At 39.5% G+C, this 17,085-nt stretch overlaps 1 protein-coding gene across 3 annotated transcripts in view; it reads left to right on the top strand.

Annotated features, from left to right (window-relative positions):
• The first annotated feature begins 825 nt into the window (after positions 1-825).
• The window catches only part of ING3 (inhibitor of growth family member 3), a 52,539-nt gene continuing 36,279 nt past the window's right edge, over positions 826-17,085 (top strand). Inside the window, exons 1-4 of one of the 3 annotated variants that reach the window (XM_036759481.1) lie at positions 826-986; positions 1,224-1,295; positions 5,067-5,167; positions 8,595-8,660. In XM_036759481.1, coding sequence (XP_036615376.1) covers positions 959-986; positions 1,224-1,295; positions 5,067-5,167; positions 8,595-8,660 — 267 coding nt within the window. In that variant the 5' untranslated portion in view covers positions 826-958. Of the gene's footprint in view, positions 987-1,223; positions 1,296-5,066; positions 5,168-8,594; positions 8,661-17,085 lie in introns of those variants that run through there. The other 2 variants (XM_036759482.1, XM_036759483.1) reach the window with 2 other exon arrangements.

Genomic DNA, 17,085 nt, shown 5'->3' with positions numbered 1-17,085 from the left:
ACCTTTACATAGCTTTTTCTGGTTTGCAAATGGCTTCACACTTGTGAAGTGTGCTGTCCCTCTCAACCCCGTGTTTGATCCCCTTTTTACTGATGAGAAAACCAGGGGGCAAATAAGGGACTAGCCCCAGGGTCACACAGAATGTAGAAGCAGGATTAGAACTCTGATCTTCCTGAGCTCAAATCCAGCACTCAACACACTACGCTACCCCGCTTGCCAACAAAGTCCTACCTCGTAGGGAAGGTGCCTAGAGACCTGGACAAAATCTCGATTCCAGACACGAAGTACGTGGTTTAGCAAAGCTTTGCTAAACCCATCAGGGGGTCCTATTTCTGGAAGGAAGATACTGGCAAAGCGTTTTTGTTTCAAAACAATCCAGATTGTTTGCGGCCTCTCCGTCGTCTCCGTTCCAGGTGACCAGCATTACATCCCTCCCGTTATTCGCCTCTCACAAGCCCAGCCGGGATACCATGGAGAGAGCCATCAGCTGGGACACGAACAAACCGTGTGGAGGAACCGGCGAAAAGTTGTATTTCGAGTTATGTCACGTACCTGCCTACAACTCCCAGCACCGCCTGCACAAAGTCAACAAATAGACCGCGGTTCCTCATTTCAGATTTTGTGCAAGACCGTTTGCAGTCGCTCCTGGGAGACGCAGTTTCGCTGTGAAGTCATCATGGCCGGTTCTTTCTCAACTTCTGCAGAAGAGAAACTACATTTCCCACAAGGCTGAGGGAGAAGACACCGAGCAACCTACGTCACTGCGCCGGCTGACCAATGAACGTGCCGGGCGGCGGTGAGGCGAGCGCCGTCAGGCGCCAAAGTGTTTTTTTTGCCCGAGCCGAGCGGCTGCTGCTAGCGGAGGCGCCATATTGAAAGGGACAAAACTCCGGCGACAGCGAGTGACACAAACAAACCCCCGGACCCTCCCCCCATTTCCCCAGCTCCAAGGGCCGAGATGTTGTACCTAGAGGACTATCTGGAGAGTGAGTGCGAGGCGGGGCGGGAGCTGCCCGCGGGAGCGTCGGGCGGGCGAGCAAACGGGCGGGCGGGAATGGGGGGAGGCGGGGGGGATGTTTCTTTCTCACGGTAACTGGCAGCCTCGCTGTGGGCTGCCGCCTCCCCCCCTCGTCCCCCTCCTTCTCGCACGCACGGACGTACGGACGTACTGCGTAATTTGGCCCTGGCCCCGCCCCCTCTGACGCGTTCTGTCTTTCTGACAGTGATTGAGCAGCTTCCGATGGACCTGCGGGACCGCTTTACGGAGATGCGCGAGATGGACCTGCAGGTGCAGAGTGAGTGACTTTTCCCCGCGCTTGCTTGAACTCCGAGCACCTGTTCCCCTCCCGCCAGCGCCCCCTGCTGCATAAACGGCCCCGTCTCAGCAGCGCCTTTCGTCTGGTGGGGTTTGGGATGGGCGGGTAATGAATGGTATTCTCCGAATGAACGTGCTTCTTTGGCAAGAGGAAGTGTTTGGGGAAGTGTTTGACTTCGTGCAAAGGTTCGGGCCACTTAGGATTGTGCTGAAAACTGCGTGTTTCTTTAAAACCATCTGAGATATTTTTCGTTGGAATTCATAGCACAACAAATGTGAAACTAGGGGTTGGGGGGGTGGAGAATAAATTACAGATGCTGTCAGTCATATTTAATTAACATTAATTTTATTTTCATATAGAAAAACGTATTCCAGCACCAGCCTAGGCTTTTGTGGCTGCATTTTTTTAAAAAAAATCTATTTCCCAATAATGGGGATTTATTTTTGGTTTAACAGCCTTGAGTGAGGAGTGAGTGAACAAAGTCTAGAAATGAAGTTTCTTTGTGACAGTATTCTTGCCTACTCTTAATAGTGGAAATATGGGAACTTACCTAACATCACTGTTCAATGTCGGGGACCACTAATCTAACTCCCTAGGCATGCCGCTGTTTTTTCCACAAGACTAAGTGACTTTTCCTACAAAAGAACATGAAGTGATTCTTATGAAAGATGAGGCAGTACCTCAGAATTGTGCTCCAGAACAAGAAAGGAGTCCAAGTTCATGTCCAACTTTTTCCAAGGAAGGTCTTGCTGAGCCTCAGTCTTCAAATATGTAAAATGGGAATAATAGCCACACTACCTGCCAGACTCATAGTTGTGAGGAGTAAACAAAAGGGAAGGGGAAAAATTTTATTTTTTATTGTTTTTCATTCACTTTATTTTTCTAGTTTGAAAGGGTAATCCTGCATTGTCTGCATTATCACAGATTTTACCATGAAGGCAGTATGATGTTCTGAGACTCAGTGCAAGTAGTACAATGTTATCTGTGAATTTGAGCTTTGTAAAAACTTGACCGTGAAGTTCTTTGACCCTTAGGTAAATGATCTTTCATGACATTGGCAAACTGTTGAACATACAACTCATAAAACACTTTCTTTTGGTGTTAATGGGGAAGAATTTTTAAAAGCATAAAATGCTGTAGTATTATGGAGGAATAGTATTATAATCAGAGCTAGAAGATAAGTGTTCACAACTTGGCTCTGTCATTTAAATTTAAATGAACTTGGGCAAATTCTTTAACTTCTCTGAGCCTTGTTTTCTCATTTGTGCTTCAAAGTTTCTTCTGTGAAAAGGGTATAATAATACTCTTATTTCAGGGGATTGCTGTGACAAGGTAATGAAAATATTTTGTAATTAAAGCACTTTGTAGATATATTATTAACGCTCTGCTGTGTGTCATTACTCTCTTTAATCATAGTCTTTAACCACTAATGGACAGTTCATGTGAACAGCTGAGTTAGATGTCCCCCAGAAGGACATAGGCCTTGAGCTACTATGTATCCTGGTGTGGGTAGGATATAGATTTATTACTTGTTCTGATCCACATGTATACCTGCATCTCTGTTCAGCTTCTATGGATCTTTTGCTCCATCTTGTCAAACTGAAAGAAGATGGGGAGAAAGATGTCATTAGGAGTTCCATAGTCCCTTGTGTAGACTATGAAAAACATTATCCAGTAGGAACAATATTATGAATGTGTTCCCTATGCTAGCACTCACAAAAGCTGATAAAACTGTTTTTATAACAGTATCACTTTCTACTCTGTCTTTTTATAATGAAGGGATATTTTAGTTACATTCCAAGTTAAATAACTTTGTGGTCTAGCCTGAGGATTGAACCATTATTTGTAACATTGTTTCTATGAGGAAATATGCTTTGAATTCCAAACAGTTCATTTACAAATTAAATTTTAAAATATAACTTTCCAAGGCTGGAGACTACTAGTACTCAAACAGAGAAGTATAATTCTAAAGTTGGAGAGAACCTTAATGAATAAGTCTGAGCCTTTTGTTTTACAGATTAGGAAACTAAGGCCTAGAGACATCGTGATTTGTCAAAAGTCACATTATGGAGTAAATAAAATGGATTGTAAATAAGTGAAGGGATTTCTTTGTATTTCTTTTTATTTCGGGGGAAGGAGTCCAAATCTGTGATTTCATTGACGTGCTAAGCTCTCTGTGTAGAAGTATTGTGACCTATTAACAACCATGGAAAGAATGCTTCAAATCAAGAATAATTAGAGATATGTTAATTAAAACAACTCTTGAGATTTTTACCCAACAACCAACAAATTGGTAAAGGTGACAAAAGATAGGGATGGTATATTGGATGGGATTATAGAAAGGTGGGACCTACTGGCATAGTATTGGTGGAGTTGTGAATTGGCTCAGGCATGCTGGAAGGCAATTTAGTATGGGGCAAAGAAAGTGACTAAAATGGCCTTTCCCTTTGACCTAGAGATTCTGCTACTAGGCATATACCTCAAGGAATATACACAAAAATATAGGAGTTCTTCTTGTAGTTGCAAAGAATGAAAGCAAACTAGATGTTCATCAGTTGAGGAATATACGCTTCATGAATGTAATGGAATACTCTACAAGAAACTGTGAATATGGTAAATACAGGGAAGCATGGGAAAACTTAGGTGAACTGATATAAAGTTTAATAAGCAGAGCTAGTGAAAGAATATAAATGACTACAGCAAAATAAATGGAAAGAACAAAAGCCACAAAGCAGTGAAAACTGAATGCTGTGAAATTGTATTAACAGGCTTGTCCTCAAAGAGGAGATATGAAAATACTCCCTTGTCCCTACCCTGACATTTTTTTGGCAGAAGAAAGGGGGCAGTGTATATGGAGCATTGCATATAATGTTAATTTTTTTTGATATGTTCGCTAGTTTTGTTGAACCGTTTTTCTTTTGTTATGAAGAATTGTTCTGCAGCATAGGGAAAGGGGGAAGGAAACAATGAGAAATGGAAATTACATAAAAACAAAAGATAGCAATAAAATTTATCTTATAAGTATTTCCTGTATGTTTGTAGATCTGCTACTCATCTACAACTTACAGTTTTAGAGTTGCTTGGGAAATTGAAAAGATAAGTGATTTGTCCGTTTTCACATAGCGAATAAGTGTCGGGGGCAGGTTTTCTTGCATCTAAAGCTAGCCCTCTATCCACTATGCTACGATGCTCTCTTATATTTGTAAAATGAGTGGATTGGGCCGGATCATCTAAGATCTGTGAGTCTATGAAGATACATCATTACAAATTGGAAGGTCTGTTCTGATAAATAAGTTATGATGATTTACTTCCAGTAACATATGGGCTCATCCCAGCTTTGCAATTTCTGTACCTGTTTAATTTAGTTAGAAACTCTAAGGAGTTTCCATTCAGAAGTTTAAAGTGGCAATATAGATCATAAATCTATGTTTGGATCAATTTCATTGAATGTTGAAGAAGTTTCTTAGTTAAGAAAGGAAAAATAATTTTAAACTATTTGATCATTTGGGGGACTTGTAGTTTTTTTTTTTTCCTATTCAGAAAATTAAGACATCTTATCATTTTGCTTTAAGATAAGATACTGGCCAGTGAAAGGGGACAAATGGAAGTGTTTTTTTTGGAAAGAATCTTGTAAGAAAGAAAGGCAAGTTATAAAATATGATGTACATTTATTTTTATAAGGAAAATTAATGTATTCAGGGCATGAGATTGGTAACATAATATTGAAAACTTCTTTTTTGTATATTGTAGATGCAATGGATCAACTAGAGCAGAGAGTCAGTGAATTCTTTATGAATGCAAAGAAAAATAAACCTGAATGGAGAGAAGAACAAATGACATCCATCAAAAAAGTATGTTCAGCATTGGAAATCATTACCATAAAACTTGGAACATTCTAAGGAAGACTGAGGAAGATTGTCATTTTAATTTTTTTTTAAAATTAAGGGAAGTAATTGTTGGGCTGTTACATGATTCTGGACAGATTTAGACTTTCTAGAGTATGACATCTTCAACAAAAGGAACTACAGTAATTGAAATGTTTTCTTCATGATGTAATTTTTGTTCATTGAAAGTTGTGTCTTTTCAAAGTTGCAGAATTATAAAAATGAGTTGGTTCCTCTTCATAAATTAATATATTTAAATGAATACTTTCCTCTCAGTTCAATCTGTGCCATTTCAATACAGGTCATTGATGAGATGTTTCTTGTACAATATGTAATCAATTGCCTTTATCTTCAGAGGATGTAAAATAGACCCTTCAATTTTATTATGATGTAACCTGGATGAAAAATTCCCAGGACTTCTGTCATGCTCCACAGATTGCCAGACATCTCATTTGACACATGCTGGATCCTAGACTGAAGGATTCCTTGAACCCTAGCTAATTGTGGACTCCCCAGAATTCTAGCCTAGGCCTTCATCTGCCCCTGTGCTGAACCACAGCTTTTTCCACACAGGTACACTACTGGCCTAAGCTTGGTTATATTCCATAGGACCCTAAGGAAGGAAAGTTAAGAACAGAACCAGTACCAAATCATATTCCTGACAGTCTACCAGACATAGGACTGGAGCGGAAGTGACTTAGGTTCCTAGGGACACCTGAAATTCTGAAGATCTTTATCCCAAAGATAATTAACTCTGTCAGCCTCTGGTGAAGTCTGATGGAAGAGTATTCAACAGTAAGGCAGCATGACATAAAAATTAACCATGTTTTCCTGAATTTAATTTGTTCTGAACAGCAATCTGATGGTTGAGCTGTATGAATCAATCTGTGATTTTATGATTTTGCAGGGAATATGGGATAGCTAAGGAGAGCTAGAAATTGAAGATGAACTTATTCTTTTAATATTAGTGCAAGTGGCATTTTCTGTAATGTTTCTTAAAGGTTGAATATTTAAACGTACTCTTCTATCAGCTTTTAATCATGATATTAAATAGGCTTAAATAATCTTTTTTAGCCTTATTTGTACCTCAGATTGAGGTTCAGTTTAAATTGTAACTTTATGCCTATTTTTCTTCAGAACCATTCCCAAAATTCTGAAGACTTCAGTTCTTTCTTACTCATCCCAACCCTCAAGCCCCCTTTTTTAAAAGTTGTTTTTTTTTTTAATCCCCCTAGAACCAATGGATAATATCTATAACTTTGATTTACTACCTATACTAAATTTGAGTGAGTCACTTAACTTTTTCGATCCTCAAGCATCCTTGTATATCAACTGAAGGGGGTTGGATTAAATCAACAGTTTTTAAACTTTTTGGTCTCAGGACTCCAAAGAGTTTTTGTTTAAGTGGGTTATAAAAGTTTCTATTTAGCCTATTAGAAATTAAAGCTGATACATTTTTAAAATACGTATGATTAAATTGACAATATAAACATCCCCCCCACATAGGAACATAAATGACATTTTTACTAAAAATAGCACTATTTTCCAAAACAAAAAAAAATTAATGAGAAGAGTGGCATTGTTTTACATATTTTTGCAGATAGCCTTAAACACCTGGCTTAATAGAAGATAGCTAGATCCACAAATCTCCATCTGTATTCTGTCTGTTGTGATATGTTGTTTTGGTTGGAAGAAAATTTGACTTGTCACAGATACATAGTTGAGAAAAGGAGACACATTTAATAGGCCAGTAATATCTTAGTAGTATTATGAAAACAGTTTTGACCTCATGGACTCCTTGAAAGAGTTTCAGGGGCCCTCAGGAATCTACATACCATGCATTGAGAACCTCTGGACCAGCTACCATTTCTTCTAGTTCTGACATTCTGTGAGCCTATGCTCTATAGGTTAAGTGACCTTCTTTTGCTTGTTTTAGAGGGTTTTATAGCTTCTACTTTCGTTTTGTTATGAGTACTTATTGGACCAACCACTTTGGCTAGTAGAGTCTCAGACAGGAGTTCTGATAATCCTGCCACAGTTTGACTGCCTCAGGTGGTTGATCTACACAGCATCATCTAGGGGAATATTGCCCCACCTGTCACTCACAAAAGTTCACTTTGCAGACTTCCATCAAGAACTTGCCTATCTCTAGGTGAACTTCTGTTGCAACACCATGTGCTATGCAGGGGTCATAACTCTTCTGGCTGATAAGGCAAACCTTTGAAAAGCTGAAGCATCCTCACTGTAGGCAGCAAAGAACAAATTTCTCCACGGTAAACTTTTTTTAAGGGATAAGGATAGGGTCTGGACTATGGATTTCATTGATTTAGGAACTCCTAGTCTTAGTCATTCAGAGCTCTGAGAGGTTAAGCAACTTGTGTTCACTTTTTAGTGAATGCTGAAATTTTTTTTAAGTGTTTGCGTAATAAAATATGATGAAGCTGATTTACATACTGATGTTGGATCATAGATTTAGAACCAGAACAGGATCTTAGAGACCCTCAAATATAATCTCTTCATTTTATAGTTGAGTAACCTGACATCTCAAGTTTAAATGCCTTGCTCAAGATCACACAAATAATAAGCACAATCAAGATTCAAACCCAGGTCCTCTAACTCTAAAAAATAATGACAATATCTAACATTTATGTAGTGCTTTAAGATTTGTAAAGTGCCGGACATGTTGTCTCGTTTGATATCCATAACATGTGAAGGAGATAATAAATTATCCTCATTTTACAGAGGATAAAATTGAGACTCTCTGATATTAAGGGACTTGCCTTTGGTCACAACCTGTGAGTAGCTTTTCCCTCTTCCTCCCCCTCTCTTCTCCCTCTCCTCTCAGTGCTCTGCCCAAAGGAAGGTACATTTCAATTGCTGAAGGATACCTCCTTAACTTCAGGTTTACTATCTTTCTCAAAAAACAAGCCTTGAACCCAGTTCACTCTGGAGCTCATAGATTGGACAATGGGACCCTGCCCTCCTAGCACAGAGTGAATGTAAATAGTAAATAGTAACTGTTTCTCTTTTGCCCAGGAACCCTGAGGGTCTTCCCCTCCCAGTTTAATTTTTTTTTTTTATTAAAGTGAGGATGGTGACCTTGCACAGCCCTTCCTCACTCAAATCCAAGTCAGCTGCAAGTCATGTCATCATTTCCCTGATATCGTGATACTCTTTGAGAACGAAGGACAAACACACAACAGAAGTTTCAAGAGCATTATTTTATTTTAAATCTTCCCAATTCCACCACTAGTACTGTCTCTGCTATACCATATTGTCTTCCAAATCTAGTGTTCTTGCCATTACAGCACTGTTAAATGAAGTCAGTTTTGTCTCTGAAATACACATTTTAATTTGTAAAGTTTGTTATTGACATTAACATATTTTCACACAGGATTATTATAAAGCTTTGGAAGATGCAGATGAGAAGGTACAGTTGGCAAACCAGATATATGACTTGGTAAGTAAAATTAAAGGATATAGAATCTAGTTAGAACTTATTCATGGATTGGATTTGTACTTGAATGTTTAATGGTGTTTCAGCTATGCGGGTCCATCGTTTATAATATTTTTATGGAAAAATACAGTTTGGTTTCTAGTTCTGGATCTTGGGAACATATTTTCCCCTACTGGTAGCCTCTGGGAAGAAGGGGCCCCTTTTAGGGATGGGTGGGTAATCTTGAGCATCAGCACCTTATTTCTTCAAATTTCTACATCTATTTAAAACAAGGTATCTCTAAATTAGTAATTTACCGCTCTTCTGAATTGAGCAGTTATTTCTACGTCGGTGGTAGTGGGCTGCTTTTTTATATGGTGTCTCTCACTTCCATATTCTTGAATATGGTTCATTTTAGAGACAAGTATTCAAAGTGAAGACCTGCCAGTATTTCCTTTTTTGAAATTTCTTTTTTTTTAATAGGGAGTAGTGAAAAACAGTGGTGTGAGGTAATGATAAGGTAACAGCTGAAACTTTTGCCCTGAGTTTGGATTGCTGAAAAAATTAATTCGGACTGCACTACAAACTGACTACAAACAAGAATTGATTTTTAACTTTTATTTTAATGTCCGTGATCTTTTGAAGTTAGTGGGTTTGTCTTCTCTAATGTGTTTAACATGAAATATGCTTTCTCGACATCATTTTGTGGTTTTCTTCCAAAGTATTACAGACATAATAACGTTTCGCGTGAATACTTGATGTAGCCATTTTTTAAAACTCTGAAGGAAAAAATATAGAAATAAAATCTTATTGCCTGTGTCACAAAATAAGTCACACAAAATAATATCCTCATTTTTTTTGCTTTCTGACTTTTACATTTAATGACCAATGCCCCATGTGGAACCTAGGACAACAAATACTACCTCGCATCCCAGAGAGCAAACATCTTGTGGCCATTATCAGGGGAACTGGGTCAGTATCTTCCTATGCTGTAAGCAGTTTCTCTGGCTTTTCATCATCTCTACTGCTACATTACCACCTCTTACTTGACTGAACACAATGCAGGCATCACATGTCAAGCATCTCACCACTAGGATCCAGCACAAGACCTGTCCCTCAGCCACCAGGCCCTCATCCCTAGAATTGAAACCTTACATAACTAGGTATCTCATTTCTGTTACTAAGACCTCTAACACTAAGGATTCCCCTGCCCTTTAGGACCCTAACTAAGACCAAAGACTCAGATACCAGACCTCTTGTTTTAAGAATCTCCATTTGAAGGGCTGCTGATAACAGGCTTAGTCTCCCTATTTCCACTGTGGTACCCTCTGCCATTTGTATGGCATTTAAGGGTGGGAACCCCAGTAATAAGGTATTCTAACGCCATTCTATGGCTAGCAAACTCCTACCTTTGCCTTTCCTAATCCTAGTGACATGCATTACCAAAGTAAATATTATCTTCTTTCTCCTGCCCCACACGTCTCATTCTTTTATCCCCATCTACTGTACCCCTACTCCTTTCATGCTTCTTCCAGCTCTGCCCTCTTCTTGTGCCCTCTGGAATTCCCATTTGTTCGTTACCACACTCGTCTCCATAGCATCATAGATCTACAGCTGTAAGGAATCTCAGAGGCTATCTAGTTCAATTCCTTATTTTACAGGTGAGGAAACTGAGGCCCAGGGAGGCTGTGACTTGCCAAAAGTCACAGAAATAAGTGTCAGAGGTGCTATTTGTGCCCAGCTATCATTACTCCAGAGGCTGATTGTTTTTTCACTGTACTCTTGACTCTTTCTTGCCACTTCCAGACAGTCCTTCTGCTATCATCAGTAAGCAGCCTCTCTCTCTTTAAGTTCACTTTATCCAGGATTATCACCCTGTTTAGCTCTTGGTGGTAGTTAACCACCAGTCCCCAGATTATTCTGCGTTCTTTCTTGAAGAATTCAATACTTGATTTCCAGTCTACCCCATCCCCTGCCCTTGTATTTGGAGACTTCAGTATACTTTTTGATATTTCCTCAAACACCTCAGCCTTCTAGTTCATCATCCTCCTTAACTGGCCTGACCTACACCTTCACTACCATAGTTACACAGGTATACTCTTCACCCTATATTTCATCATCCCAGTTCTACTTGCACAATCCAGCAGTCTAAATTTCCTCTATCTGACCATAACCTTTTAACCTTTGATCTTTCCTTGTGCCTCACTCCTACTAAACCCATTATTTATTTTCTCCATAACTTCCAGGTGATCCTGGGCCATTAGGTTCTGAAGACAGTTCCCTTGCTCTGGCTTCACTTTGCTCCCTTCCAAATCATCATAGTTAACTATTTCATACATACATTATCCTCCACACTAGAATCACCTGCCCTCTTATGCTGTTGCTTCTTTTACCTTGGCCCCCAGCCTCGGTTTGCTCCTATTCCAGTTTTTTTTTTTTAACAGTTCTGGGGAAGTCATACAGATATAATGAGAAGTTCACTACAGTTTTGTTATATTTAATTTCATTTGGGCCCTCAATGACACCAGGCAATCCTTTTGTTCTTTGCTAATTAACTCCCTCCCCATGGTAGCGATTTCAAACTTTTTCTTCTCATTATGCCTTGTACTGCCATCTCACTCATCATAGAAAATACTTTACAAAGAAAATAGAGGTTGTTCACGAGGAGGTCCTTTTTTTTCCTCTCTCCTGCATCTCAAAACCTGCAATCTCAAAATGTTATCTTCATTTCTCTTTGTTTTCCCCCATTTTCTGATGAACAGGTGGTTCTTCTTGCCGAGACAAACCCCTTTACTTGTACCTTTGTTCCTGTCTCCATGGTAGGTAGATTATTACTGCAGTCAGAGGACCTAGCTTCAAATTCTTTCTTAGATGTTTACCACCAGTGTGACCTTGGGCAAGTCTTTTAGCCTTACTGAGCCTCAGTTTCCTTGCCAGAAAAATGCCTTAGACAAAACTATGTCCTCTCAAGTTTATGCCAGCCTTAGAGCAATGAACCCATGATACTCTAGCAGCTTGTTCTACAATCATCCCTTCCGTCTGTCTTACCTTTGATCTCTCCATCTATTGAAAACTTCCCTATTTCCTATAAACATATCAGGTCTCCCTCAACCTTTAAAAACAAACAGCCTTTTACTTCACTGTATCATTGCTTTTAAGCCATCATCTTATATCTCCTTTCTTCACTAAACTCCTAGAAAAAGCCTTCTACACTCATTGCCTCGGCTTCATCTCCTCTCACATCTCAGTTCCTTGCCATTTGGCTTCTCACCTTATCTCTGAACTTATTACACTGCATTCTCCAGAGTAGCCAATAATTTCTTAATTGACCATCCACCTGCCTTTTCTCAGTCTTCTTCCTCTGTGATCTTTCTGCAGTACATTGACTACATTGTCCTCCTAATACTCCCACCTTTCTGGGGTTTTATGATGTTTTTCTCTTAGTTCTCCTACTTCTTTTGCTGCCTATTCAAAGTTCTCTTGGCTGGATTATTCATTCCTTATCCCCAACCTTAGATGTCACCCAGAGCTTTGCCCTTTTCTCTCTACATATTTTCATTGATTTCATCAGATCCTTTGGGTTCAATTTATCATCTCTGTTCAGATGACTCAAAGTTCTCTACCTTGCTTAAGTTCCAACCCATTATCACTAGTCGTTTATTAGGTATTTTCATCTGGATGTCTGTTAGGTATTTTAAACTTAGCATGTCCAAAACAAAATTCTTTATCTTTCCTCCAAATTTCAATCCTCTTCTTAATTTGCTTATTTCTGTCTTGGGTAACATCATCTTTCCAGTAACTCAAGTTTGCAACCAAGAAGTTATCTTCAGCACTTCACTTTCCCTCATGTACAATAGCCAGTCAGTTTTCAAGTCTTTTAAATTCTGCTTCCCTGTGTCTCAGAACTATGCCTTTCCCCTTGACTTACATACCTAATTTTAGGTCCTCAACATCTCTCACCTGGAACATTACATTAGCAACCTAATTGGTCTCCCAGTCTCTTCCCTTTTCAGTCCATCTTATGCGCAGCTGCTAAATTGCTATTCCTTAAACACAGGTTTGATCATGTTTTTTGCCTGCTCAGAACGTTCCAGTGACTCCCATGTGTGGCTAGGATAAAACACAGACTCCTCAGTTTAGCATTTTAATCCCTGTATTCACCTTACCTTTTCAGGTTTGTTATTCATTACTCCCCTTTACACAATCCACGTTCCAGCCAATCTGATCTATTTGCTATTTACCTTATATGGCATTTCCTCTTCCATCTCTGTGCCTTTGCATGGGCTGTCCCCCATGCTTGGAATGTCAGTCAGTCAATAAACATTTATTAAGCACTTGCTGTATACCAGGCATTTGTATTTCCTCTTCACCTTTGCTTCTTAGAATCCCTATCTTCAAAGTTGAGCTGAAGCTCCAACTCTTATGTAAGATCTCTCTTTATTTCTCCAGTTGCTTTGCTAGTATCCCCTCCACTTATGGTTTTTTTTCTGTGTATATTTGTTTTTACTAATATATGATTAAGTGGCACAGTGCATAGAATGCTGAGCCTAATGTCTGGAAGATTCCTGAGTTCTAATCTGGCCTCAGACACTTACTAGCTTCCTTATCTGCAAAGTGAGCTGGAGTGGCAAAACCAATCCAATATCTTTGCCAAGAAAACCCCAAATGGGGTCACAAAGAGTCAGGCATGACTTAAACAACTAAACAACAGCAACAAATTATTGTCCTCCCAGCATGTCAGTTCTTTGACACCTAAACCTTTTTTGCTTTTTTCTGTTTGCTTAACACCTAGCATGGACCTAGCACATAGTAGGTATTTAGTAAATGTTTAAATGACAGAATTTGTATTGTTCTTATTCTTAAGCATTTTAATCTATTTAATATTTTTAGTTTTCTGCATTGATTTCCACAAGATTTTGGTTTACAAATTTTCTCCTCATTTCTACCCTCCCCCCCACTCCAGGATGGCATATATTCTGATTGCCCTGTTCCCCAGTCAGCCCTCCCTTCTGTCACCCCACTCCCCCCCCATCTCCTTTTCCATTACTTTCTTGTAGGGCAAGATAGATTTCTATGCCCCATTCCCTATATGTCCTGTTTACCAGTTGCATGCAAAAACAACTTTTTTTTTGGTACATCTGCTTTTAAAACTTTGAGTTCCAAATTCTCTCTCCTCTTCCCTCCCCACCCACCCTTCCGAAGAAGGCAAGCCATTCAATGTAGGCCACACATGTATCATTATGTAAAACACTTCCACAATACTCATGTTGTGAAAGACTAACTATATTTTGCTCCCTCCTATCCTGTCCCCCTTTATTCAGTTTTCTCTCTTGACGCTGTCCCTTTTCGAAAGTGTTTGCTTTTGATTACCTCCTCCCCCTCTCTGCCCTCCCTTCTATCATTCCCCCTTTTTTATCCCCTTCCTCCTTCTTTCCTATGGGGTAAGATACCCAATTGAGTGTGTATGTTATTCCCTCCTCAAGTCAAATCTGATGAGAACAAGATTCACTCATTCCCCCTCACCTGCCCCCACTTCCTTTCCAACATACTGCTTTTTCTTGCCACTTTTATGTGAGATAATTTACCCCATTCTATCTCTCCCTTTCTCCCTCTCTCAATATATTCCTTTCTCATCCCTTAATTTGATTTTTTTTTTAGATATCATCCCTTCATATTCAACTCACCCTGTGCCCTCTGTGTGTGTGTGTGTATGTGTGTGTATATATATATATATATATATATATATATATATATATATTCCCTTCAGCTACCCTAATACTGAGGTCTCATGAATTACACACATCATCTTTCCATGTAGGAATGTAAACAAAACAGTTCAACTTTAGTAAGTCCCTTATGATTTCTCTTTTGTGTTTACCTTTTCATGCTTCTCTTGATTCTTATGTTTGAAAGTCAAATTTTCTCTTCAGCACTAGTCTTTTCACTGAGAAAGCTTGAAAGTCCTCTATTTTATTGAAAGTCCATATTTTGCCTTGGAGCATTATACTCAGTTTTGCTGGGTAGATGATTCTTGGTTTTAATCCTAGCTCCATTGACCTCCAGAATATCATATTCCAAGCCTTCAATTCCTTAAAGTAGAAGCTGCTAGATCTTGTGCTATCCTGATTGTGTTTCCACAATACTCAAATTGTTTTCTCTTTGATCTGGGAGCTCTGGAATTTGGTGACAATATTCCTAGGAGTTTTCTTTTTGGGATCTTTTTCAGGAGGCGATCTGTGGATTCTTTCAATTTCTATTTGACCCTCTGGCTCTAGAATATCAGGGAAGTTCTTGATAATTTCTTGAAAGATGATATCTGGGCTCTTTTTTTGATCATGGCTTTCAGGTAGTCCAATAATTTTAAAATTATCTCTCCTGAATCTATTTTCCAGGTCAGTGGTTTTTCCAAAGAGATATTTCACATTGTCTTCCATTTTTTCATTCCTTTGGTTCTGTTTTATAATATCTTGATTTCTCATAAAGTCACTAGCTTCTACTTGCTCCAGTCCAATTTTTAAGGTAGCATTTTCTTCCGTGGTCTTTTGGACCTCCTTTTTCATTTGACTAATTCTGCCTTTCAAGGCATTCTTCTCTTCATTGTCTTTTTGGAGCTCTTTTGCCATTTGAGTTAGTCTATTTTTTAAGGTGTTATTTTCTTCAGTATTTTTTTGGGTCCTCTTTACCAGCAAGTCATTGACTTGTTTTTCATGGTTTTCTTGCATCACTCATTTCTCTTCCCAATTTTTCCTCTACTTTTCTTACTTGCTTACTTGCTTTTCCAAATGATTTTTGAGCTCTTCCATGGCCTGCTACCAATTCATATTTTTCTTGGAGGCTTTTGATGTAGGCTCTTTGTCTTTGTTGACTTCTGGATGTATGTTTTGGTTTTCTTTGTTGCCAAAAAAAGATTACGAAGTCTGAGTCTGAATCTCAGTTCGTTTTTGCTGCCTGGCCATGTTCCCAGCCAACTGCTTGACCCTTGAGTTTTTCAGCAGGGTATGACTGCTTGTAGAGTAGAGAGTACTTTGTCCCAAGCTTGAGGGGCTGTTCTGCTATTTTCAGAGCTACTTCTACACAGCAAGCTCTGCCACACCAGTGCTCCTTCTCCCCCAAGAACCACCAACCTGGATTGTGGCCCAGATCCAGGCAGGGCAAAGCAGGCTTTGCACTCCTTCTCTAATCTGCCACTTAATTCCTCCCCCAGGTGGTCCTGGGGCCAGAGGTAACTGCAGCTGTAGCTCTGGAAGCAGCCTCAGAGCTGCACCACCTCTACCACCCCTGGGGCAGTGGACCACCTTGAATTCCGTTCACTCTGTCCCAGCAGCTTTTCCCATTAACCTTCTCTGCTGTCTTTGGCATTTGTGGGTTGAGAAGTCCGGTAATTGCCACAGCTCAATGATTCAGGGTGCTATGCCTGTTCCGCCCAGCTCCTGGTCTGGTTGGTCCTGGTGCAGCCCAGACTGGGCTGTGCTCCGCTCTGCTCCCAGCTCTGTGTGATAGACCCTTCCCAGTGACCATCCAGGCTGTCCTGGGCTGGAGCCCTGCTTCCCTTTGCTATTTTGTGGGTTCTGCAACTCTAGAATTTGTTCATAGCCATTTTTTGTAGGTGTTTGGAGGGGCGTGTTGGGGGGAGCTTAAGCATGTCCCTGCTTTCCAGCTGCCATCTTGGCTCCACCCCGCCATTCTTAAGCATTTTAGAAGTATTTAACTAGAACTGTTAATTATGTGTATCTTTGGTGGATTAGCTATTGTATAGAAATGTTAAAACAAGAAATATCTGCCTATAAGAATTTACTTTTAAAGGAATAATAAATCCATGACTTTGTCAGTGTGGTTATTCCCTCTACTAATACAGATTGCATCCCTTCCATATCTTAGAAGATGGTTTTCATGAGTTGATATGGCCACCAAAATTTTATTCCCTGATATCCACCTGTTGATAAGTATTTCCAGACTTAGCCATGCTGGTCCTTGAAGGACACAGTCCATTATTGGGTTCTTGGTAGAACCTTCCAGGGCATTTAGTTGGTTGGCACAGCTTCTGAGACTCAAGCGTACCATACTATCATGTAGTACAGACTTTAGTGAAAGAAACAGGTACAGAAAGCATAATTATTATAAATTTTACTGTTCAATGATAAATTGGCTTGCTATATATGTGCATATGTCAAAGTCATTTCTTATGTTACATATAACATTAAAACATTTTGAGATCTTTAAGCCTAGATTCTTTAGTTAGCCTCCTAGTGCTCTAGTAACTATCTAAGACTGTAAATTGCAGAGTAGGTACTGATCTCCATTGGTGAAGGAGCTTCCTCATCTAAGGGAGTTAGTTCTCTATGATAAGTGAGATTCATAAGTCTACACTTCATCCTGTGTCTGTCTAGTATGGAAATGTACGTGGAAAGGGAAATTTCAGAGGCCGGTTATTAGAATTACCTCTCTGAAA

The sequence above is a fragment of the Trichosurus vulpecula genome, chromosome 5, assembly GCF_011100635.1.
Source record: "Trichosurus vulpecula isolate mTriVul1 chromosome 5, mTriVul1.pri, whole genome shotgun sequence".
NCBI lineage: Eukaryota > Metazoa > Chordata > Mammalia > Diprotodontia > Phalangeridae > Trichosurus > Trichosurus vulpecula.
Note: the sequence above shows the minus strand (reverse complement) of the source record. Positions and strands in the feature narration are given on the sequence as shown.